Raw genomic sequence first — 27,551 nt, 5'->3', positions numbered from 1 at the left:
GATGATGCCCTACAGGTAGGTTGAAATCAAAGCTTTCCGCGAGCTCATGGCCTATGCAGTACCACGCTATGACCTACCCAGTCGGCACTTCTTTTCACGAAAAGCCATCCCAGCCCTCCACGTGCATGTGAAAGACCGCATTGTCCATGCACTGAAGCAATCAGTGAGTGGAAAGGTGCATCTCACAACAGATGCATGGTCCAGTAGGCATGGCCAGGGCCGTTACGTGTCTATCACTGCGCACTGGGTTAATGTGGTGGATGCAGGGTCCACAGGGGACAGCGGTGGTGGGACAGTGTTGCCTAGCCCACGGTAGGCGTTTGACCCTCCTCCTCCTCCTCCAGAAGCGAAAGCTCATTCACAGAGCGCAGTCGCATGAGCACTCCATCCGCAGCTGCCAGTGTTGCACACGATGTGTCCCACTATCGAACAGCTAGTGGTAAGCGTCAACAGGCTGTGTTGAAGATGATGTGTTTGGGAGACAACAGACACACCGCGGAGGTACTGGCCGACTACTTGCAGTGACAAACTGAATCATGACTGGGCAGTCTACATCTTGAGGCAGGCAAGGTAGTTAGTGATAACGGCCGGAATTTTGTGGCAGCCGTAGCCCTTTCAAAACTCAGACACATACCTTGCCTGGCTCACACCTTGAACCTGGTGGTGCAGTGTTTCCTCAATAATTATCCGGAGTTAACACCCCTGCTCCATAAGGTGCGAAGCGAAGACTGTGCTCGCACATCCGCCGGTCGCCTGTACACTCCAGTCATATGCAGAAGCTGCAGCGATTGCTCCACCTTCCCAAGCACAGCCTAATTATCGACGTTGCAACAAGGTGGAACTCCACCCTGCACATGGTTCAGAGGCTGTGCGAACAGAGGCAGGCTGTAATTCATTTGTGGGTGGATACACGGGCAGGCAGTTTGCAGGCAGACATGGAGTTGTCTGGTGTGCAGTGGTCGAAGCTGAAAGACCTCTGTAAAGTCCTTTAGTGTTTTGAGGAATGCACACGGCTGGTAAGCGCAGACGACACCATCATAATCATGAGCATCCCACTTATGCATCTGCTCATGCAAACTTTGACGCACATTAAGGAGCAGGCATCTGCAGCCGAGGAGGAAGAGGAGGAGGGAAGCCTTGATGACAGTCAGCCATTGTCTGCTCAGGGAACTCTCCTGGACAAGGTGGAGGAAGAAGAGGAAGAGGAGGAGGAGGAGGATGATGGGGATGATTATTTGGGGGAGGAGGATGCTTCTCAGGGGGCAAGAAAAAATGTTGGAGTCGCAAGGTCAGGTACAAGGTTTGTGCGTGACTGGAGGGATGTGGATATGCCAGAAAGTGCTCCTCCACCCAGCACTCGCAGTGCATCATTGACACCAGGAACATTGGCCCACATGTCTCATTATGCCTTGCAGATCCTAAAAAGGGACCCCCGCATTGCCAAAATGATGAACGATGATGACTACTGGTTGTCAAGCATCCTGGATCCACGCTATAAAGGCAAATTCCAAAACATCATGCCACAGGAGAACCTAGAGCTAATATTGGCTAACAAACAAGCAACTCTGGTAAATCATTTGTTTGAGGTATTCCCAGCACACAGCGGCGGTGATATTTTTCCAGCGAGCCATAGGGGGCAACATGGAAGAGGTGTTCGTGGTGCACACAGCCGAAGTGGCGTTGGGCACAGGGGTTTCATGACCATGTTGTGGACTGATTTTTCAAGAACCGCTCACACGACTGGTAATACTGCATCGATCGAAAGTGACAGGAGACAGCAGTTGTCAACTATGGTAACAAACTATGTTACCATGTTACTATGTCACCACCTGGCACACCCACCCGTGCAAGTGCCGTTGCCCTGGACAGGTGGGTGGGCACACTCTTTGGCAATAAAGTGTCTCTGATGGTGGAGGTGCACACCCGCCGTCAGACACAGCGGCGTACTATGAGGGGCCCTGTGCCAGTACCGCCACCCACAAGTGGGCCCCCCCCTGCTTGATCAGGGCACCAGCACTTTCAATACTTACCTATCCCTGTTCCACCACTGTGTAGTCTGGCCTGTTAAATACTTCACTGGGACTGCCAATACAAATTTGGTGAAATGATAGATGATGGTTAAGACGTAGCTTTGCCCTGTCCTGCTGGGCTCTATCTTCAGATGATCAATGGCTTCCATTTGTTATGGATGTCGACAATGAGATGCAGTGGTCCTTTATCATCAGCTTTCACGGTTTTCCGACTCACAGACGTGTGACATTCCTGCCCACATTTTTAATTTAGTTTCTCAAGTCATCAGACAGTTCTTTGGTCTTATTTCTTTTCTCCATGCTCAATGTGGTACACACAAGGACACAGGACAGAGGTTGAGTCAACTTTAATCCATGTCAACTGGCTGCAAGTGTGATTTAGTTATTGCCAACACCTGTTAGGTGTCACAGGTAAGTTACAGGTCCTGTTAATTACACAAATTAGAGAAGCATCACATGATTTTTCGAACAGTGCCAATACTTTTGTCCACCCTCTTTTTTATGTTTGGTGTGGAATTATATCCAATTTGGCTTTAGGACAATTCTATTTGTGTTTTTTCATTTAAGAAAAATTAAATGAAGATAATAATACCAAAGTATTTGTGTTTGCAATCATTTTCAGGAAGAACCTGAGTATTATCTGACAGAATTGCAGGGGTGTCAATACTTTTGGCCACAACTGTAACCCTTTTTCTTCTTTTTAGATTCTTGTCTAATCCATACTGAGGCTGTGAGTGTCTTTGTCGGACTCCGGAAATATACACACAGATTTTTAACACTAGAACTACTGATGGAGTCATTTTGACTCCTTTCGTTTTTTATTTCTCTTCTGTGACTACATTTTTCAGAATTCCGGCTTGAAACTCGGTGACTTTTCCTCAAATATGATGTGAAAAAAGATTTTGTGAGAATAAATAATTTTGGTGAAAAATTTGCGCGTTTTTTTCAAAATTTACCAAGAACTACTGAAGGGAGTCATTTTGACTCCCTCCTATATTTTGAGGTCCTTTTGTCACTAAATGTTGCTATAAAGTTTTGTGCATAATTTTTTCACTCTGTCTTATTTACCCTGATGTTCATATAGATGTAGTTCAATTTCCATGTCAACTTTTCACATTTTCCTTGTGTTTTACCTGCTTGTATTACTGTGTAATACTGAACAAAATAGCTTGTTTACTCTAGGCTCTTATCTTATCAGATTTGATGAGAAATCTACTCGATCGGAGAGACTGCAAACGGACAAGTTTGCTCTATTTTCTACTGTGTGGGACAGGTTTATTGAAAATTGTATTGCGTGTTACAAACCTGGCCCATACATAACGGTGGATGAGCAACTTTTCCCAAGCAAAACTAGGTGTCCATTCACGCAGTACATGCCTTCCAAACCAGATAAATATGGCCACAAATATTGGCTAGCTGTTGATAAGGAGAGCAAATATCTGGCAAATGGCTTCCCTTATCTAGGCAAAAGATGACACACGCCGTGCTGAGGACCGTTTAGCTGACCATGTGGTAATGAAGTTATTGGACCCGTTTTTGAAAAAAGGTCGCAATGTTACAACCGACAATTATTTTACTTCAGTAAAATTAGCTAAACAGCTAAAAAGCAAAGGAACAACCATCGTGGGAACACTGAACAAGATAAGGCGAGAAGTGCCTAAAGAAATAAAATCCATGAAAGAGGAATTGTACAACACTAAAGTGTTTAGAAATGAAGACAATTTTACACTTACAGTATATCAAGGAAAGCCCAACAAAAATGTTGTCATTTTGAGTTCCCTCCATCCAGATGTTGTTGTTGCGTCTGATTCCGCTAAAAAAACTCCAGAAACAGTAAAGTTTTACAATGAAACAAAATATGGAATAGATGTAGTGGATCAGATGGCACGAAAATATACCACACGAACATGCACAAGGAGATGGCCTGTTCATGCATTTGAAAATGCCTTAGACTTTGCGGGTATAAATGCATGGATAATATTCAAGGAGATTACCCACCAAAAAATGTCACGCAAGGCATTTTTGCAAACGCTTGTGAGAGAGTTGAGTGGTCCTTATGTCACAGATAGGGAAAAGGGTTCCACGTCCCAAGTTTCTACATGCTCAGAAGTGATGGTTCAAACAAAATTTTGCCAGATCAAAGAAAAGTGCAAGAAAAATAGATCTGTCGGCAATTGTAAGACTTGTGGTAAGTCTTTGTGTGGGCAATATACTGCCATAAATCAAAGGCAATGCCTAAAATGCGAAACACCAAATGTTTAGAAGGTGAATTCTGTGCCATATTTTCATTTTTATGCTCCTCCACCTACATTTTCTCTGCTTTTTGTTCTTCAGTTGTTGTTTATATGTGTGCACTTGAATAAAAAAAAATGTTTGAAAAACGTCTATTATAATTATTGTTATTTTCTGTAGAAAAATAAGAAAAGCAGAAAAAAAACAATCAAAAGCATTACTGTTGGATCTCACAATAATAATACATTACAAAAAATATAATTATTAATAAATAACCACAAATGAAACTCTAAAAATAAACGAAAACAAGCAAGGAGTCAAAATGACTCCTTTCAGTAGTTCTAGGCGGGGTCACGAGTCCAGTAGTCCTAGTGTTAATGTTTAAAGTATGCTATATATACCTGCTATCCAGTGATACTGTACCCTTTCTCAACTTTCTACAATCACGTCGAATCCATACTGGGCCTGAGACCCTCTGATTCTGCCTCCTGATATTTAGACATAGGTTTTTAATGTTCAAACTATGATTTATATACCTGTTATCCGGTGATACTGTACCCTTTCTCAACTTTGTACAATCACGTCAAATCCATACTTGGCCTGAGACCCTCTGAGTCTGCCTCCTGATATATAGACATAGGTTTTTCAGGTGTACACTATGCTACATATACAGTGGGGAAAAAAAGTATTTAGTCAGTCAGCAATAGTGCAAGTTCCACCACTTAAAAAGATGAGAGGCGTCTGTAATTTACATCATAGGTAGACCTCAACTATGGGAGACAAACTGAGAAAAAAAAATCCAGAAAATCACATTGTCTGTTTTTTTTTCATTTTATTTGCATATTATGGTGGAAAATAAGTATTTGGTCAGAAACAAAATTTCATCTCAATACTTTGTGATATATCCTTTGTTGGCAATGACAGAGGTCAAACGTTTTCTGTAAGTCTTCACAAGGTTGCCACACACTGTTGTTGGTATGTTGGCCCATTCCTCCATGCAGATCTCCTCTAGAGCAGTGATGTTTTTGGCTTTTCGCTTGGCAACACGGACTTTCAACTCCCTCCAAAGGTTTTCTATAGGGTTGAGATCTGGAGACTGGCTAGGCCACTCCAGGACCTTGAAATGCTTCTTACGAAGCCACTCCTTCGTTGCCCTGGTGGTGTGCTTTGGATCATTGTCATGTTGAAAGACCCAGCCACGTTTCATCTTCAATGCCCTTGCTGATAGAAGGAGGTTTGCACTCAAAATCTTACGATACATGGCCCCATTCATTCTTTCATGTACCCGGATCAGTCGTCCTGGCCCCTTTGCAGAGAAACAGCCCCAAAGCATGATGTTTCCACCACCATGCTTTACAGTAGGTATGGTGTTTGATGGATGCAACTCAGTATTCTTTTTCCACCAAACACGACAAGTTGTGTTTCTACCAAACAGTTCCAGTTTGGTTTCATCAGACCATAGGACATTCTCCCAAAACTCCTCTGGATCATCCAAATGCTCTCTAGCAAACTTAAGACGGGCCCGGACATGTACAGGCTTAAGCAGTGGGACACGTCTGGCACTGCAGGATCTGAGTCCATGGTGGCGTAGTGTGTTACTTATGGTAGGCCTTGTTACATTGGTCCCAGCTCTCTGCAGTTCATTCACTAGGTCCCCCCGCGTGGTTCTGGGATTTTTGCTCACCGTTCTTGTGATCATTCTGACCCCACGGGGTGGGATTTTGCGTGGAGCACCAGATCGAGGGAGATTATCAGTGGTCTTGTATGTCTTCCATTTTCTAATTATTGCTCCCACAGTTGATTTCTTCACTCCAAGCTGGTTGGCTATTGCATATTCAGTCTTCCCAGCCTGGTGCAGGGCTACAATTTTGTTTCTGGTGTCCTTTGACAGCTCTTTGGTCTTCACCATAGTGGAGTTTGGAGTCAGACTGTTTGAGGGTGTGCACAGGTGTCTTTTTATACTGATAACAAGTTTAAACAGGTGCCATTACTACAGGTAATGAGTGGAGGAAAGAGGAGACTCTTAAAGAAGAAGTTACAGGTCTGTGAGAGCCAGAAATCTTGATTGCTTGTTTCTGACCAAATACTTATTTTCCACCATAATATGCAAATAAAATGAAAAAAAAACAGACAATGTGATTTTCTGGATTTTTTTTTCTCAGTTTGTCTCCCATAGTTGAGGTCTACCTATGATGTAAATTACAGACGCCTCTCATCTTTTTAAGTGGTGGAACTTGCACTATTGCTGACTGACTAAATACTTTTTTTCCCCACTGTATACCTGTCATCCGGTGATACTGTACCCTTTCTCAACTTTCTACAATCTTGTCGAATCCATACTGGGCTTGAGAACGTCGGAGTCTGCCTCCTGATTAGAGATGAGCGGTGTTCGAGTCGACCTGTTGCCAAGTTAAAATTCCAGCTGTTTTGGGCGGTGTTCGAGCCATTCGTCGACCTTGAACACTTTGCTTAAAATTCGGCTGTTCGAGGTTACGTTTGAGAACAGTTCGCTCACCAAAAGCATAACTTAATTTTCACATTAATAATGGTTTTCAATGTTAATAGACTGTTTCATGGCATAGTAGCGGTGTGTGGTAGCAAGCGGTGTAGTACACCTGTCAAGGAGCTACACCGTATGTGTTTCTAATTATTTTTTACCGCATCTTGTCCAGAAAATCCTTTTGGGCCTTGTAGCACTGTCTCATACTCAGCAGGGGAGCCCACCAGTGAACCAAGCTATGCCACCTGTTTATGTAAGAACTGCGTGCTACTCAGCATAGGAGCCCAGCTGTTAAGCAAACTACAGCAGCTGTGGTTTGGACACTTATTTTTTTCATTTTTTCTGGAATGCCTGTTAGGCCTAATTCCGGAATTCCGGTTGACCTGCACTTACTGGGAAATCCTCGTTCGCCGGGAAGAAATGTAATCCCAGATCCCCATCACTAATGGGGTTCAGCGGGTTATCTGCACCTGTAAGCGACACACGCTGGACATTTCAGTGTAGCACGCATGCAGCCCCGGACATGTAAGGGCATGACTGACCTGTTATTGATCGATCTCACGTGCCAGAGCCTCGCGTGTTCCTCTAGTAAGCTTGACGCGTACTGCCGGGGCATGCCAGAGTCTCGTTCATTAACAGAATTAAGCTGACAAATCGCTAGCACAACTAAAAACGGACATCCACCACCACCCACAGAATCAGCAAAGCTTGCAATCTGTCAATCTTTTCTGTAGCTGGCATGGTTGAGGTTTCCCGGGTGGAGTCGAATTAAGCCGCAGGCTCTACTACTGGTGGTACCCTTCTGGACATTCCTTTAAGGTTCAGCTTTGCAACCATACTGCCCTCGGAAACCAAACACTTTGCCTTCATGGACGCTGTTCGGGGGTTCGTGGGAATAACGCCGCCCGATCAGCAGTTGGCCTAATTTATGGTGGGAAGTCCGACGGTATATGATCGTCTTCGATTTCAGACTTTTACTGTTTTTTGGTATTTTACATTTTTATTCCAGCCTTTCTTGACTTCATAAGGGCATGACATGCCTATATCTGTGTCTCCTCCTCCTCCTTTTACTCCTTCACCTCTTTTCTATATGTAGTTGCCGCTTTCCATATGTTATTTTTGTCTTCTGAGCATTTTGTCTGCTTTGGAACACCTTTTAAGGTGTTTTGTAATTGTTTTCGATGTGTTTGTATGTGTTTGTGTTTGCCGGCCATTGTTTTCAATGGTGTTCAACGTTATTCGTCGAACGTTCGACAAACATTCGACGAACTTGCCTCTTGTTCGATGAACCAAAACGAACTGGAACACTAGCGGGGTGGCTCAACACTACTCCTGATATATAGACGTACATTTTTAATGTTTAAGCTATGCTATATATACCTGGTATCTGGTGATACTGCACCCTTTCTGCCAGGTAGTCCTCCTCCACCCACCACTTAAGTGTATCATTGACACCTGGAACATTGTCCCACATGTGTGATTATTTCTTGCGGATCTTCTTGTTATATTGTGGTGTGATCCATCCTGAGCATGTGAGAGTCTGTGGGTTACTCCTGCAATTTATATGTAGATTTAAAAATTACCCCAACACTAGTGTATACAGCTCTACGCTTGTGATACATTACCCATTTACTGCTTTTTATATTCTGGTCTAATCCAAACTGACCAAGTGAGAGTAATTTTCTGACTGTGGAAATAAATACTGAGATTGACAACAATGACCCCTACACTGTGTACAGCTGTACTCTTCTGATCCATTACCGTTTTATGGCTTTTTATATTGTGTTGTAATCCATACTGAGCGTGAGAGCATCTGTGTGTGCCTCCTGAAATATCTACGGAGATTTAGAATGTTTAAACTATACTACATATACCTGCTATCTGATGATACTGTACACATTTTCTACTTTTTATATTCTTGTCTATTCCATACTGAGCCTGTGAGCATCTCTGTGTGACTGATGGTATATATAGGGAGATTGACAATCATACTTTGACTGTATAGAGCTGTACGCTTCGGATACAGTACTGTTATGAACGGGTCGCCGAGGAGGAAATAAAAAACAACACAAACTAAGTCTCAGAAAATCAAAGAGGTTGGTAACTATGCAGACTGCAGACCCCTGATCCTAACACGCAACTAGCAGCAGTCGTGGAGCATTCCTAAGGTGGTCCTAGATGCCTCATCACAACCAGAGAGCTAAATAAGCCTAAAGTAGGAAAAGAGGAAAACTAACTGCCCTAGAGCAGACCCCAAAGGAAAGACAGCCCCCCACATGTATTGACAGTGAAACAAGATGAAAACACAAACAAAGGAATAAAAATAAGCTGAGCAAACGATGGGGCCAAACTAACTAGAAAGGAAAGGAAAGGAAAGACACTGTCTGCAATCTGCCAAAAACCCTACCAAAATGTCCAACTCAACTGATATCAAAATTAACCCTGAAGTCACTAGACTTCTCCCACTATATCGGCACTCTGAAATATTCTGAGACAGAGCAAAAAAGAGGCCAATCTAATAAGGGACAAAAAAAAGGCAATTTGGCAAATACAGATAAATAAGAGTGGAAATACAGCACAACACAGCCGGGCTGGCTGACCACACAAAAGACTGAATTGACCAGCAAGAGCAAGTGTGAACATTAGCAAAAACAAACTTAACTTGAGAAGAATGGAATAGAGCTGAGTCCAAGACCTGAAAAGCAGACTGAATCACCAGCACCAGGATAGGGTGTCGGCTGTCTTATTTCCAGTCTGATACTCCAGAGATCCAATTGTTATCTTCCTCACCAGGTGGCAGATCACTACCAATTAAACCAACCTCACTACCTCCTGTCACCACCAGAGGGAGAACGGAAGGAGAACTCTCAACTGGTGGAGCAGAAAATGAGCTCAAAACAGTACCCCCCCTTGAGTAGGGGTCACCGAACCCTCATCCATGTCACCAGGCCGATCAGGATGGGCCCGGTGAAAAGCACGAACCAATTTATTGGCATGAATATCAGAGGCAGAGACCCAAGAATTATCCTCCTGGCCATAACCCTTCCATTTGACCAAATACTGGAGTCTCCGTCTAACCAAACGAGAATCCAATATTTTCTCTACCTCATATTCCATATTACCTTTAACCAACACAGGGTCAGGAGGTGCCACCACAGAAACTTCTGGCTCAACAAACCTCTTCAACAGTGATTTGGAAATATGTTATGGATTTTGAACGTAACTGGAAGAGCCAATCGAAAAGAAACAGGATTAAGAATCTCCAAAATCCTATAAGGTCCAATAAATCTTGGCTTAAATTTTGGAGATGCAAACTTCGTAGGAATATTCTTAGACGACAACCAAACCATATCACCCACTTTAAACTGGGGACCAATGGTCCTATGCCGATTGGAAAAGTGCTGGGCCTTTTCCTGAGAGAGTGACAATTTATCCACCACTTGGTCCCATATCTGCTGCATTCTCACAACCACAGTGTCCACAACTGGGCAGGGCGAAGACTCCACTTGCCCTGAAGAGAATCGAGGATGAAACCCAAAATTACAGAAAAAGGGTGACATCAAAGTGGCAGAACTAGCTCTATTGTTCAGCGCAAATTCGGCCAAGGGCAAAAATGAGACCCAATCATCTTGATCAGCAGATATAAAACATCTTAAATAAGACTCCAGGGTCTGGTTTGTTCTCTCAGTCTGCCCATTGGTCTGGGGATGAAACGCGGAGGAGAAGGATAACTGAATTCCCAGATTGGAACAAAAGGCTTTCCAAAATCTGGAAACAAACAGGACCCCTCTATCGGACACAATGTTCTCAGGAATCCCGTGTAACCGAACCACCTGTTGCAAAAACAAGGGTACCAACTCAGCGGAAGATGGCAGCTTTGGGAGTGGTACAAGATGGACCATCTTCGAAAATCTATCACAAATTACCCAGATAACAGTCATTCTCTGAGAGACAGGAAGATAAGAAATAAAATCCATTGAGATATGGGTCCATGGCCTCTTGGGTTCCGGCAGGGGCATCAGCAACCCACTAGAACGAGAACAGGGTTTAGACCGAGAACAAGTCCCACAGGACTGTACAAAATTCCTGACATCACGAGATAAATGACCGACTCACCAAATCTCTGGTACCAAAAATAACTGGATGACCAGCCAATGCGGAGCAATGGACTTCAGACATCACTCTCTTTTTCCACTGGTCAGGAACATACAATCTTCCCATAGGGCAATGCTCAGGTTTATCCTCCTGAAATTCCTCCAAGGCGCATCTCAAATCGGGCGAAATGGCAGAAAGAACTATCCCATCACCTAGGATAGTAGTAGGCTCGGTCACATTAAGAGAATCAGCAAAAAAACTCCAAGAAAGGGCATCTGCCTTAACATTCTCAGTGCCCGGAAGAAAAGAGACCACAAAATTAAAACGCGTGAAAAACAAGGCCCATCTAGCCTGTCTAGGATTCAAGCGTTTGGCCGACTCCAGATAAGTCAGATTCTTGTGATCGGTGAGGACCACGACTTGATGTCTAGCTCCCTCCAACCAATGTCTCCACTCCTCAAATGCCCATTTCATGGCCAACAATTCCAGATTCCGCACGTCATAGTTGCGTTCAGATGGGGAGAACTTTCGAGAAAAGAAGGCACAGGGATTCATCTTAGACGTCACAGGATCTTCTTGGGACAAAACAGCTCCTGCGCCAATCTCAGAAGCGTCTACCTCCACTTGAAATGGAAGTGAGACATCCGGTTGCCATAAAACTGGAGCTGAAGTAAATCTCCGCTTAAGCTCCTGAAATGCTGAGACAGCCTCAGGAGACCAATTCAGTATATCAGCGCCCTTCTTGGTCAGATCAGTCAGTGTTTTGACAATACTAGAAAAAATACCTATAAATTTATGATAGAAATTAGCAAAACCCAAAAACTTCTGGAGGGCCTTCAAAGAAGTAGGCTGAACCCAATCATAAATGGCCTGTACCTTGGCCAGGTCCATTTCAACAGTCGATGGAGACAAGATAAATCCCAAAAATGAAATCCTCTGTTCACCAAAGAGGCATTTCGATCCCTTAACAAACAGGGTATTCTCCCTCAAAATCCGGAACACAGTCCGGACGTGTTCCACATGAGAATCCCAATCACTAGAAAAGATCAAAATATCATCCAGATAGATGATCAAAAACTTATCCACAAAGTCATGGAATATATCATTCATAAAGGACTGGAAGACAGAAGGGGCATTGGAGAGCCCAAAAGGCATCACCAGGTACTCAAAATGTCCCTCAGGAGTATTAAACGCCGTCTTCCATTCATCCCAATGCTTGATGCGAATAAGACTATACGCCCCCTGAGGTCAAGCTTAGTAAACCAGCAGGCACTCTTAACTCTGGAGAGTAAATCAGACATCAGAGGTAATGGGTACTGATATTTAACCGTCATCTTGTTAAGGGAACGATAATCAATACACGGTCTTAATGAACCATCTTTCTTGGCCACAAAAAAACCAAGCACCTAAAGGTGATAAGGATGGTCTAATATGACCCTTCTCCAATGACTCCTTAATATAGGATCGCATAGCATCATGTTCGGGTACTGATAAGTTGAAAAGGCGACCCTTGGGAAATTTACACCCAGGCATCAACTCAATTGCACAGTCATAACTCCTATGAGGAGGCAAAGATGCAGACTTACTCTCACTAAATACATCAGAAAAATCGGCCAGATAATCAGGAATATCATGAGACTGAGGAGAGGTGGAGAAAACAGGAGCTTCCCTAAGAACACACTGACAACCCCAACTCACCACAGACCCAGATTTCCAATCCAAAACTGGGTTATGAGCTTGCAACCAGGGGAAACCCAGAACAATAGTATCGTGCAAATTATGCAGCACCAAAAATATACAATTTTCTTGGTGGTCTGGGGCAACTCACATTATCACCTGGGCCAAAGGAGTAGCATCAATACCCCTCAAAGGAATAGGCGTCTGCAGAGGTGTCATGGACAAACCACAACGTTTAGCAAAGTCCAAATCCATCAGATTCAGAGCTGCTCCTAAATCCACAAAAGCCTTAGTGGAAAACGTGGACAAGGAGCAGATCAGAGTAATTGCCAAAAGGAACTTAGGTTGCATACTGCCCACAGCAAATGTGTGTGCAAAACGTTTCTCTCATTTAGGGCAGACAGAAATAGTATGAGAGGCGTCTCCACAGAAAAAACACAGCTTATTACGCCTTCTAAGCTCCTGACGTTGCACCCTAGACAAAACTCCCATCACATTGCATAGGTTCTGACATTTGTTCAAAAGGTGGCAGCGCCTCCCGTGTAGTTTAACGTTCACGTAAACGCTGATCATCTTGAATGGCTAATGACATAGAGCCATCCAGACCAGAGGGAACAGGAAATACCACCATGACATCTTTTACGGTCTCTGATAAACCTTTCCGAAAGAGGGCTGCCAATGCACTATCATTCCATTTAGTAAGGACCGCCCACTTTCGGAATTTTTGACAGTATAACTCTGCAGGATCCTGACCCTGGTTTAATGCCAACACGGTTCTCCCAGCTTGATCAGCGGCATTAGGTTCATCATACAACAACCCCAAGGCCTGAAAAAATGCATCCGCATTAGTCAGAATAGGATTTTCAGGTGTCAGAGAAAACGCCCAATCCTGGGGACCACCGAGTAGCAAGGAGACGACAATTTTAACCTGCTGCACAAAGCTCCCCGATGAGTTAGGCTTCAAGGCAAGAAATAATTTAACAATTATTCTTAAAATTCAGAAATTTAGACCGATCCCCAGAAAACACATCAGGAGTAGGGATCTTAGGTTCAGCAGCATGTGACTGAATGAGATAGGTGGAAATTCCCTGCACTTCAGCAGCAAGTTTCTCCACACGATCAGACAATTGCTTAATCTCCATTAGGGAAAAAAATCCTCCTACGGCCCCAGAGAAAAAGAGGAAAAAATATATATAAAAAAAATTCTGACATTTTTTTTCCACTTTTTCCAGCTTTTGAGTACCTTAGAATCTGCGGTATGGCTGGTGATTCTGTTATGAACGGGTCGCTGAGGAGGAAATAAAAAACAACACAAGCTAAGTCTCAGAAAATCAAAGAGGTTGGTAACTATGCGGACTGCAGACCCCTGATCCTAACACGCAACTAGCAGCAGTCGTGGAGCATTCCTATGGTGGTCCTAAATGCCTCTTCACAACTGGAGAGCTAAATAAGCCTAAAGCAGGAAAAGAGGAAAGCTAACTCCCCCAGAGCAGACAGCAAAGGAAACACAGCCCCCCACATGTATTCACGGTGAAACAAGATGAAAACACAAACAAAGGAAGGAAAATAGGCTGAGCAAACGATGGGGCCAAACTAACTAGAAAGGAAAGGAAAGGAAAGACACTGTCTGCAATCTGCAAAAAAACTACCAAAATGTCCAGCACAACTGATATCAAAATTAACCCTGAAGTCACTAGACTTCTCCCACTATATCAGCACTCTGAAATATTCTGAGACAGAGCAAAAAAGAGGCCAATCTAATAAGGGACAAAAAATGGCAAATACAGATAAATAAGAGTGGAAATTCAGGACAGCCCAGCCTGGCTGGCTGAACACACAAAAAACTGAATTGACCAACAAGAGCAAGTGTGAACATTAGCAAAAACAAACTTAACTTTAGAAGACTGAAACAGAGCTGAGTCCAAGACCTGAGAAGCAGACTGAATCACCAGCACCAGGATAGGGTGTCGGCTGTCTTATATCCAGTCTGATACTCCAGAGATCCAATTGTTATCTTCCTCACCAGGTGGCAGATCACTACCAATTAAACCAACCTTACTACCTCCTGTCACCACTAGAGGGAGAACGGAAAGAGAACTCTCAACTGGTGGAGCAGAAAATGAGTTCATAACACAGTACCATATATCTGATTTTATTTTGGGTTCATTTTCTGCAACATTTTGATGTTTTGTGGAAGAGGCTGCGGACGTGGGCATGGGGGGGCCAGCTGGTGCTGATGGTGGTGGTGCATCTGCTGGTAGTGGCAAAAGCACAAGAGCAGCTAAGGCAGGAGGTGTTGAGCCTGCGTCATGGTCTGGCTTCAAAACGCCTGGAAGGCTCCCTTTTCTGGGAGTAGGTTAACCGCTTTTAAAGCCGGAGCATCAGGAACTGGTTTTGGCTTACATTGCCGAAACAGACTCCAGTAAATATGCCCTCCTCTTCTGAAGTTTCAAAAAATTCAACCACTGAGTCGTCAAGTGTTGGCTCCTGGTCAGGAAGAACCCCTTTCCTTGTGTCCTTCACCCCGACCAAAATTGAATGATGCAGCAGGCCACACTTCACATTAGTCCATGTAGCTCTTTCTATCATACCATGCCTGAGGTAGCAAGTCAAATTGTGAACTCCCCAGTCCAAGATGAATCTGACATGGAGTGTGGGTGGCCAGCCAGGGCATTGGGGTTAATCGGTACCGGGGCGGTGTCTCAGAGGAATGTGTCACATTGGTGGTGATGACCCATTCCGTGGCCCTGGGCATCCATGCAAAGGGGTGAATAACGTTTATAGGTGAATGATACGTGACGCCACCTGTGGTTTCTGATCGGATTGACCCACGCTGCAGTGTCGCTTCTCTGGGACAGATGTTGTGGTGCAGCTAAGATGTAGAAGCCCTGCACAGGTAGGGCCGTAGTCGCAGGGCAGATGAAAGAGTTGGTAGATGGTGTTCAAAGTTCTCACCACATATCTAGATAAGTTCCTTGGGGGGTCTAGTTTCCAAACTGGGGTCACTTGTGGGGGGTTTCCACTGTTTAGGTACATCAGGGGCTCTCCAAACGTGACATGGCGTCCGATCTGAATTCCAGCCAATTTTGCATTGAAAAAATCAAACGGCGCTCCTTCTCTTCTAAGCTCTGCCATGCGCCGAAACAGTGGTTGCCCCCCAAATATCAGGTATCTGCGTACTCAGTACAAATTGCACAATAACTTTTGCAGTCCAATTTCTCCTGTTACCCTTGGTAAAATTAAAAAAATTGAACCTGAATTATTTTTTTTTTTGTGAAAAAAAGTTAGATGTTCATTTTTTTTTAAACATTCAAAAAATTCCTGTGGTGCACCTAAAGGGTTAATAAATTTCTTGAATATGGTTTTGAGCACCTTAAGGGGTGCAGTTTTTAGAATGGTGTCACTTTTGGGTATTTTTTATCATATAGACCCCTCAAAGTGGCTTCAAATGTGATGTGGTCCGTAAAAATAAAATGGTGTTGCAAAAATGAGAAATCGCTGGTCAATTTTTAACCCTTATAACTTCCTAACAAAAAAAAATTTTGGTTCAAAAATTGTGCTGATGTAAAGTAAACATGTGGGAAATTTTACTTATCAAGTTTTTTGTGATTTAAGGGCATAAAAATTCAAATTTGGAAAATTGCGAAATTTTCAAAATTTTCGCCAAATTTCCATTTTTTTCACAAATAAACGCAAGTTATTTGAATGAAATTTTACCACGATCATGAAGTACAATATGTCACGAGAAAACTTTGTCAGAATCACCAGGATCCATGGAAGCGTTTCATAGTTATTACCTCATAAAGGGACAGTGGTCAGAATTGTAAAAATTGGACCGGTCATGAACGTGCAAACCACCCTTAGGGGTGAACGGGTTAAGGCCTTGTATTGACTATCGTTCCCTTAACAAGATTATGGTTAAATATCAGTATCCGTTACCCCTGATTTCTGATTTATTCTCCAGAATTAAAGGTGCCTGCTTGTTTGCTAAGCTTGACCTCAGGGGGGCGTATAATCTTATTCGCATCAAGCATGTGGATGAATGGAAGATGGCGTTTAATACTCCGGAGGGACATTTTGAGTACCTGGTGATGCCTTTTGGGCTCACTAATGCCCCTTCTGTTTTCCAATCCTTCATGAATGATATTTTCCGGGACTTTGTGGATAAGTTTTTGATCATCTACGTATTTGGATGATATTCTGATCTTTTCCAGTGATTGGGATTCTCATGTGGAACATGTTCGGACTGTGTTCCGTATTTGGAGGGAGATTTCCCTGTTTGTTAAGGGATCAAAATGCCTTTTTGGTGTACAGAGGATTTCATTTTTGGGATTTATTTTGTCTCCGTCAACTATTGAAATGGACTCGGCCAAGGTACAGGCCATTTATGATTGGGTTCAGCCCACTTCTTTGAAGGCTCTCCAGAAGTTTTTGGGTCTTGCTAATTTTTATCGTAAATGTATAGCTATTTTTTCTGGTTTTGCCAAACCTCTGACTGATCTGACCAAGAAGGTAGAGGTAGATGCTTCGGAGATTGGTGCAGGAGCTGTTTTGTCCCAAAAAGATCTGGTGACTTCTAAAATGAATCCCAGTGCCTTCTTTTCCCGAAAGTTCTCCCCATCTGAACGCAACTATGATGTGGGGAATTGGGAGTTGTTGGCCATGAAGTGGGCATTCGAGGAGTGGAGACATTGGTTGGAGGGAGCTAAACATCAAGTTGTGGTCCTTTCTGACCACAAGAATTTGATATACCTGGAATCGACCAAACGCTTGAATCCTAGACAGGCTAGGTGGGCCTTGTTTTTCACGTGTTTTGATTTTGTGGTCTCTTTTCTTCCGGGCACTAAGAATGTTAAGGCATATTCCCTTTCTAGGAGTTTCTTTGCTGATTCTACTATTGTGACCAAACCTACTACCATCCTAGATGAGGGTTTAGTTCTTTCTGCCATCTCGCCTGATTTGAGACGTGCCCTGGAAGAATTTAAGGAGGACAAACCTGAGCGTTGTCCTATGGGAAAATTGTATGTTCCTGACCAGTGGAGGAAGAGACTGATGTCTGAAGTTCATTGCTCCGCATTGGCTGGTCATCCAGGTATTTTTGGTACCAGAGATTTGGTGAGTCGGTCTTTTTGGTGGCCCACCTTATCTCGTGATGTCAGGAATTTTGCGCAGTCTTCTGGGACTTGTTTCCGGTCTAAACCCTGTTCTCGTTCTAGTGTGTTGTTGATGCCCTTGCCGGTACCCAAGAGGCCATGGACCCATATCTCAATGGATTTTATTCCTGATCTTCCTGTCTCTCAGAGAATGACTGATATCTGGGTGATTTGTGAAAGATTTTCTAAGATGGTCCATCTTGTACCACTCCCAAAGCTGCCATCTTCCTCAGAGTTGGTGCCCTTGTTTTTACAACAGGTGGTTCGGTTGCATGGGATTCCTGAGAACATTGTGTCGGACAGAGGAGTCCAGTTTGTCTCCAGATTTTGGAAAGCCTTTTGTTCCAAGCTGGGAATTCAGTTATCCTTCTCCTCTGCGTTTCACCCACAGACCAATGGGCTGACTGAGAGAACAAACCAGACTTTGGAGTCTTATTTGAGATGTTTTATATCTGCTTATCAGGATGATTGGGTCTCATTTTTGCCCTTGGCCGAATTCGCCCTAAATAATATTGCTAGTTCTGCCACATTGATGTCGCCCTTTTTCTGTAACTTTGGGTTTCATCCTCTATTTTCTTCAGGGCAAGTGGAATCTTCAGCCTGCCCAGGTGTTGACACTGTGGTAGAGAGAATGCAGCAGATTTGGAACCAAGTGGTCCCCGGTTTAAAGTGGGTGATATGGTTTGGTTGTCGTCAAAAAATATCTCTATGAAGGTGGCGTCTTCAAAGTTCAAGCCAAGATTTATTGGACCTTATAGGATTTTGGAGATTCTTAACCCGGTATCTTTTCGATTGGCTCTTCCAGTTACGTTTAAGATCCATAACGTGTTTCATAAGTCTCTGATGAAGAGGTTTGTTGAGCCAGTGGTTCCTATGGCGGCACCTCCTATCCCTGTGTTGGTTGAAGGTAATGTGAAATATGAGGTAGAGAAAATGCTGGATTCTCGTCTGGCTAGACGGAGACTCCAGTATTTGGTGAAGTGGAAGGGTTATGGCCAGGAGGACAATTCTTGGGTCCCTGCCTCTGACATTCATGCCGACAGATTGGTTTGTGCTTTTCACCGGGCCCATCCTGATGGGCCCGGTGGCGTGATTGGGGGTTCGGTGACCCCACCTCAAGGGGGGTACTGTTGTGAACTCATTTTCTGGTTTACCTCTGGCTTCTGGTGAGGATGGTGGAGCTGGATGTGTTGACAGAGGAGTCGTGAGTTCTCCATCCAGGCTCCCTCTAGTGGTAACAGTAGGTAATAAAGCTGATCTAAATGGCAGAAACCTGCCACCTATGGAGGAGGACTGTGAGTGGACATCAGGAGTCTCTGACTGGATTTAAGACAGCCGACTCCCTGATTTTGTGCTTGTGATTTTTTTCCTGCCCTGAGGTTCTGGTTTCCAGTTCTGTTCCTGCCTTCTCAAGCTAAGTGTGCTCTGCTATTTTTTCACATGAGATTCGGTCTGGTTTACTCAGTCTTTGTGGTCAGCCAGCCCCTGCTGGGGCTGTGCTGAATTTTCATTCTTATGTCTCTGTTTATGCCAGTTTGCTTTTTGTCCATGATCAGATTGGTCTCTTTTTGCTCTGTCTTCAGAATGTACCAGAGTGCTGATATAGGGAATTGAAGTCTAGTGACTTCAGGGTTTTTGTTATCAGAAAGTGTTGGACATTTTTTGGCAGGGTTTTGTGCGTGATTGCAGACAGCATCTTTCCTTTCCTGTCCTTTCTAGTTAGTGTGGGCCCCATCGTTTGCTCAGCCTATTTTTCTATCTGTGTTTGTGTTTTCATCTTGTCTCACCGACAGAACATGTTTGGGGGCTGTCTATTGCTTTGGGGTCTGCTCTGGGGCAGTTTAGATTTCCCCTTTTCTTGCTTTAGGTTTATTTAGTTCTCCGGCTGTGACAAGGCGTCTAGGATCATCGTAGGTACGCTCCACGGCTACTGCTAGTTGTGTGGATAGGATCAGGGGTCTGCAATCCGCTTAGTTGCCAACCCCTCTGGTTTTCTGTGGCTTAGCTTGTTTTTGTTTTTCCTCCTCGGTGACTCATTCATAACAGCAGCCATAGCCTTTTCCTTCTGGCTCACACACATTGCTGCTGGGGCCTCCGAGCCTTAGTTGGGAACAGAGCATTTACAGCTGCTACTTCCTCTGGTTTCTGCTACAGGACCATCAGTGTCCCTACAAACTCGGAGACTGGAATCCCGACCATGAGCTCCAGCTAGGAGTGAGCCTTAACTCTGCTCATCCTCCAGCTCCCCTTCTCACGTCCACACACTTCCCTTTCCCTTCACAGACTGCCCTAACTTCCCTCCTCCTGACCACAGATAGCAGCTTCACAGCAGTCAGGTTCAGAGGTCTTCCTGCTGGCCTGGAGTGGGAACTGTGTTGTGTGTTGGTTTAACTGCTAGAGAGATCCTTCATTGCTCCCAAGCATGACATCACACTCCCTAGGAGGAAGGTAATGCCACTGTGCTGACTGTACTCCTTCGGGCGCCACAAGTGCACTGATGCCCAGCCACTGCTAGATGATTCTGCTGATACATTGACCCAGACCACTCCATTCTCCTTGCACTCTACACAGTCCGAATCTGACCTTGATGAAAGTTAGGTTCCCCTTCCCGCATACTATACCACCTTACAAGGTGACAAAGAGGAAGGTGCAGATGAAAATGCAGGTTCCTTGAGCAGGTGGGGGGGCATACTCATGGGTGATGCACTGGCACAGGGCCCCTCATAGTACGCAAAAGTGTCTCTGCCAGAGGGCGTGCCCACCCGCCGTAAGACACACCGCCGTACTATGAGGGGCCCTGTGCCAGTGCCGTCGCCAACATGTGGGCCCCCCTGCTTGCTCAGGATCACAGCACTTGCAAAGTTGAAATACTTACCTCTCCCTGCTCCACCGCCGTGACGTCTTCCGCGTTTCCTGACAGTGATATTCTGATCGGACAACACGTCTGTACGCCCTCTGCCTAAACAGTCCAAGTGCAGTGAGATGGAAGATGGGGATGACGAGTAGTCCAGACTAGTACAGGGATTCCCTAGCAAGGAGACTTATTTAATTGTTTTCAATGTTGGGACAGCTATTTTTGGGGAGCACTATACTCTGGAAAATGATATATGGAGTCCACCATACACTGGAGCATTCCAAAGGTGGATATCAGACACTGGAGCAGCATTTACAGGGCCCATTATGCACTGGATCATTAGAAATGGGGCCCATTATATATGGAGCATTATTTGGGCCCATAACACAGTGGAGCTTCATCCATGGTGAACAACATATACTGTAGCATTATGTGGAGCTCATCATATACTGTATGGAACATTATATGGGTCCAATGATTCTGTATGGAGAAATATATAGGCCTCATTACTCTGTATGGCACACTATGCGGTGGCCATAATACTGTATGGAGTAATATACTGTCCATTTTTGGAGCTATTGGAGAATTTAAAATGGATATCAGTCATGAGATGTAAGAAGTCAAGTATTTTTCATCGTACTTAACTGCTATTTCTCTGCCGTATCAGAGGATCATGAATTGTGGCATGTGTTAAAGGAGCCCATTGACACTCTTTGGCCCTGGGCCCATGAAAATCTGGAGCCAGCCCTACCCCCCCACAACTTTAGCCAAATATCCCCCAATTTTCAATGCCTAACTATTAATATAAAGTAAATTAAGCTTGACAAGCTTAAGTAATAAGAATTGATGTTTTTGGCATTTAAATGGGCACTGTAGGTGCGTTTCCTGTCCTCCACTCACCGCAGACTTTTCTTCCCCATTGATTTGCATTGGGTTTTGTGTTTCAGTCGGCCTTTGACTTTTCACGATAATCGGCCGATTTCGTTCGACCCAACTTATGAGAAAGTCTGGTTTCATGAAACCCGATTCGACCCGAAAAAAGGCAAAGTCGCTCATCTCTACTAATGAGTAAAGGCCTGTGTGGAAGTGTTTCAAATTGATGTCAGCCCATTCTCTGATGATTCAGCAGTGTGTAAAATGAAGTAAAACACATTTTAATTTTTTTTATAAACTGCAGATTGAATCTCAAAATGCTCAAATTTTAGTGAAATGGCAAATTTCAGTAAAGTTGACTTAAAACTGATCTTCCACAAATTGAGCCACTCATCTCTAATGCCTATATTAAGTATATAATGGTATCAAAGACTGTCTTCACATATCCTGGTGATTCCTATTCTGGGAAAACAAGTACTGGTGAGATCGGTGGTCTGTGTCCATGTGCCATCCGTGTGTACTGTGACAAAGTCACTAGTAAAGTGCTGGAGGGAGAGATAAGTTTTACTTATGCAATCCAGAGTTTTATTTTCTCCAGCGCAGTAAATGTTGCAAGGGTTAACTTATGCTATGGGATGCATTTTATGAGGACATTCATGGAGCGGATGGGAGAATGTCCACCATATCTCCACCTACAGAGCCGGCACCGCTGCATGCTGACAGGACCTTGATAAGGTCACAGTCATGTGATCAATCACATGATTGAGTAGTCACATGGTCTGAGCTTAAAGAGCTGAACCCCATGGGTAGTGTGGACTGTTATGGGCATGGAGAAGAAGACTGCAGGAGAGTTTTTGGGCAAATGGTGCATGATCAAGGACATTGCTAACATTGTGTGGGCAGACACTCCCTAGGACTGCACAGAGTGCTATCGTTTTGTTTTGCTGTTTTCCCCAAGAGGGCATTTATTTTCATGCTTAAACTTTGGTTTATGCTGTACTTATAAACCAAGTGCATCCTTAAAGGCACAGTGTTCCCATGCAGATGTGTGAGGTGATCTACCACAGTACATACAGTGGTAAAAAAGTATTTGATACACTGGTGATTTTTAAAGCTTTTCCGCCTGCAAAGAATGGAGAGGGCTGTAATGTTATAGTATGTACACTTGACCTATGAGAGACAGAATCTAAAAATAAAATACAGAAAATCACATTGTATGATTTTTACAATTTATTTGGATTTTGTTGTGTGAAATATGTGTAATGACCAGGCCGAACGTTCCCTGCTATCCACCCCCACACGGTGTCCGCAGCTGAAGGAATTATGACACACATCGGTCTCTGGGATAACAGTTGCCTTTACTTCAGCAGGAACGGGAATTATAACTTGGAACAAATAAGTAACTGTCTCTCATGGGTAGTCATTGCTTGCGTTGAGAAACATGTGATGGTGTCTCCGCGGCTTCTGTTTTTGCATGTTTTACATATTTCCCATAAGGGATGGGGGCAGTGCTCTAGAATCACTGCGTTGAGAAACACGTGATGGTGTCTCCGCAGTGTTGGATGTTGATCTCCATGAGGTCAATCATCCCCTTTTTCACAGTCTTCTACTAGGCATTGCTCCTACTAGCCAGTTTCCTACTCCACACTGATGAGGGGCAAATACCCCGAAACAGCTGTCTGTGGATGGATACCATGTTTTGGCATAGGTGGTTTCCTTCATTGGAGACTGCCCTTCCCGTGGTTGTTCCTTCCCGGTGAAAGACCTGGCTAGTCATTGCTTGCGTTGAGAAACATGTGATGGTGTCTCCACGGCTTCTGTTTTTGAGCGTGAAAATGTGACTGCAAGTGAACGTTACTGATGTCATTAAGGCTACCAACAATTACAGCAGAGCTTCTCATGCTCAGCTCAGTTTGTTCCAGCTGGCTTGTTGAGAGGTCCCATGACTGATGTGACCACTCACGGAACCATCTGGAATTATAGATGGACATGTGAATTTAAGTATGATTTTTTTTTATTTTAAATTATAGTGATTACAAGGGTAAAAGAGAGTCAATGAGTTTTTATTTCAAATAAAGGACTTTATTTGGTGTTTTTATTAAATATGTATATGGGGTTAGCAATGGGAATGTCTTATAGATGCCTCTCCTCACCCCTGGGCTTAATGTCAGCGGCATTAAAGTAGCTGACATCAACTCCACAAATATTATCCCTCTTGTCACCACACCAGGGCAAGTGAAAAGAGCCGAGGCTAAGGGCAACAATTGGTGTAACTAATGAATGTGGCATTTCTGGGGTGGCTGAGGGCTTAAGTTCTTAGTCTGGTAAGGAACCAATATCCATAACCCCTTCCTAGGTTACTAATATCACCTTTCTTCTTTCTGTTTAGCATTTGCTGGTTAGTACAGATAGATGGGATCCAACATCATTAATTGAGAGGATCTCCCACATCGTTACTATAGGGGCTATGCAAACAGCTGTGAACTGATATTAATTGACTGGGAAACTATACAGCCATTGGTTCCTTCTCAGAATATTAACATCAGCTGCCAGCTGTCAGCTTTCCATCAGCTGGTTATGAAAATTGTGGGGTGTCCCACGCCAGGTTTCTTTATTATTTATTTATGTAGTGCTCACACTACCCAGATCATGTACTGACTCCAACTATCAGCATTGGATCCTGGTCTCGCTGATCAGGCAACAATGATGATAGTCAGATTCAGCACCCAGAGCCTGGGAACAGCAATAACTGTACTGCTTTTCCTATGCACAAGTATGTGTCACACTGATAACATTTGTGTATCATCAGTGTGCTCATGTGGAGCACACATTTTGTCTATGCTGCACTTAAAAAAAGCACGCTTGTGGGTTTTTCACATGGACCCATGGTGCATGTGAAAAACCTGACATGTACACACCACCATTAAATACAATAGGTGTGTGTATGTTCATATTTGCAGTCCTATGAAAACGATATGTATACGGACATAAGAAATGGAAGTGTAAGGAAGGCCAAAAGGGAATACACCCCTGTATATATGGATATAGTTCAAAGATACTAAGGAAAATGACAATAACAAGTTTTTATGTCTTTGCTTTATTTAGACAGTGAAAACTGTATTAAATGTCCAAGTGATGAATGGCCAAATGAGAGAAGAGACCAATGTCAACCAAAAACAATAGAATTCATCTCTTATCACAATGACACAATTGCTGCTGTTTTTTCATTCCTCTCAGTTTTTGGTTGTCTCATCACTAGTTTGATATTTGGAATATTCATTTCTTATAGAGACACTCCCATTGTTAAAGCCAATAACCAGAACCTGAGTTACCTTCTACTCATCTCCATCATTCTCAGCTTCCTCTCTGTCTTCTTGTTTCTCGGTTGTCCAATGAATGTGACTTGCAGACTACGTGAGACCACGTTTGGAATCACTTTCTCTCTAGCCATCTCTTCACTTCTCGCCAAGACTCTCATGGTCTATGTTGCTTTTAAATCCACCAAACCTGGAAACACTTGGAGAAAATATTTGGGTGTGAAACTGCCCTACACTATCGTTGTGTTGGCTTCATCAAGCCAAGTTGCTATCTGTGTTATCTGGTTATCAATCTCTCCCCCTTTCAAGGATCTGGACACTCAATCTTATCCGGGAAAGATTATAATTCAGTGTAATGAGGGTTCAATTGTTGGGTTCTATTCTGTGTTAGGCTATATGGGGCTCCTGGCAGCTGTGAGCTTTGTTCTGGCCTTCATGGTGAGGACATTGCCCGATACTTTTAATGAGGCAAAGTACATTACCTTCAGCATGCTTGTTTTCATAAGTGTCTGGATCGCCATGATCCCTGCTTATCTGAGCACCAAAGGGAAATATACTGTGGCTGTGGAGATTTTCGCTGTTCTATCTTCCAGCTGTGGACTTTTAGGTTGCGTCTTTTTCCCTAAATGTTATACCATGTTATTTAAATCTGAAATGAATACAAAAACTGCCCTGCTTTGTAAGAATGTAAAATAATGTTTTCAAAATTGCATAGTACTTAGAAAATAATATAACATATGGAATATTATTTAGAGAGAAATCACACAGTATAAAATAACATATGTGAATGAATAAATGCATATATAAACAAATACATATGCCAAGTATTAAGGCATTTTGTTGTGACAATTTTCTTACCTGGAACACCTTAAGGTAACATGCATAAGGTCTATCTTATTTGTCATTTAGATTTTTTTGTGTTTATTATATAGGAATTCTATACAAGCTCATATACATGTTACATGTATATATATATATATTTATTTATTTATTTTATTTTTTTCTTGAACAGGCTCTATGCAATGAGACAAGTTTTTGTCATTTAATTTTCTCATATTATCAACCATAAAGAGACAATAATCATTGAAAAATTAGTCCAACAGACAAGGGTGGTGGTGTGGCTGTTTTGGATGCTGGCGTTTATGAATATGGATATGCTCCAAGGCACTATTTGTCAGAGACTTAGGGTCCTGTTTCACATAGCGACTTACCAGCGATCCCGACAATGATATGATCTGGTAGATATCGCTGGTGCTTCGCTACATGGTCTCTAGTAAGCTGCAAAACAGGCAGATCTCTTCAGCGACACACAAGCGATCCCGACAATGATGCGACCTGGTAAAGATCGCTGGTGCATTGTCAAACAGCAGCTATTCTGAACGATTCCAGCCTGATTCCAACCTGTGTCCTTGAGTTCTGCATCGCCAACGAGGTCATTCGTCGGCATCAAATGCAGTGATGCGCGCTGGCCAGCGGGACGTCGACGATGAAAAAATGGCCCAGGACATTCGAGCACGATCATCAATATCCAGCAGGTAGTCTGGTCGCCGCTATGTGTCATTTGTAGCAAAATCGCTGGTGAGATTGCTGTGGCATCACAAAATCGGTGACGCATCAACGATCTCACTAGCGATCTCACTTTGTGAGACGGGGCCTTTAGTTTTGACACCATGTTTTCTTTTCAAAGTAAACTCGCTACTTCTAAGGGAAAGTTTATTATCAGTTGTTCTCACTGATAAACTAGTGGATAATATATTTGTGGAAATAACTGTTGTATCAGCATTTCACTCCTTCCCCAAAATACATAAAGGTTATTTCCCTCTACCCCTCAGACCAATAGTTGCAGGTACTAATAGTTTAAGGGAACGGCTTAGTTCCTGGGTGGATGTGTACTTGTAGTGTTTTGGTCAGAGATCTACCAGGATATGTTAGGGACTAGTGTTGAGCATTCCGATACCGCAAGTATCGGGTATCGGCCGATACTTGCTGTATCGGAATTCCGATACCGACTTCCGATATTTTTTCAATATCGGAATTCGGCATCGGAATCGGAAGTTCAGTTGATTGACGGCCTGACGTCATCATGATGCGCGGTGTGTGCGCATCATGATGCGCCGTCATTTCGGGCCTTCCGGGGGTCTCTGCCGGCCTGCCGGGGGGGGCTGTGCCGGCCTGCCGGGGGGCTGTGTGGACTGCCCGGGGTCTGTACCGGCCTGCCGGGGGGCTGTGCCGGCCTGCCGGTGGTCTGTGCACCCTGTGGGGGTCTGTACCGGCCTGCCGGGGGGCTGTGCCGGCCTGCCGGGGGGCTGTGCTGATGTCCGGGGGTCTGTGCAAGCATCGTCCGATGGGACTACAAGTCCCATCGGGCGATGCCTGCTACCATGACAGTGATTGACACATTAGCCAATGATGGGACAGTAGTAGTCCCATCATCCGGCTAATGTGTTAAATGTTAAAAAAAAAAAAAAATACTACATACATACTACATACATGCTACATACATACTACATGCATGCTACATACATACTACATGCTACATACATACTACATGCATGCTACATACATACTACATATATACTACATACATGCTACATACATACTGCATGCTACATACATACTACATACATACTACATGCTACATACATACTACATGCATGCTACATACATACTACATATATACTACATACATACTACATACATACTACATGTTACATACATACTACATATATACTACATGCATGCTACATACATACTACATGCTACATACATACTACATATATACTACATACATACTACATACATGCTACATACATACTGCAT

The 27,551-nt window shown here is 43.6% G+C and overlaps 1 protein-coding gene across 1 annotated transcript in view; it reads left to right on the top strand.

The window, feature by feature from the left end:
* Positions 1-25,427, top strand: part of LOC141098860 (vomeronasal type-2 receptor 26-like) — a 185,798-nt gene extending 160,371 nt beyond the window's left edge. Inside the window, exon 9 of the mRNA XM_073586818.1 lies at positions 24,520-25,427. Within this exon, the coding sequence (XP_073442919.1) occupies positions 24,520-25,427 (908 nt within the window). The remainder of the gene's footprint in view (positions 1-24,519) is intronic.
* Positions 25,428-27,551: the final 2,124 nt, after the last annotated feature.

This window comes from Dendrobates tinctorius, unplaced genomic scaffold (genome assembly GCF_039654945.1).
Source record: "Dendrobates tinctorius isolate UK_male_01 unplaced genomic scaffold, ASM3965494v1 ptg000095l, whole genome shotgun sequence".
NCBI classification, from domain to species: Eukaryota; Metazoa; Chordata; class Amphibia; order Anura; family Dendrobatidae; genus Dendrobates; species Dendrobates tinctorius.
Note: the sequence above shows the minus strand (reverse complement) of the source record. Positions and strands in the feature narration are given on the sequence as shown.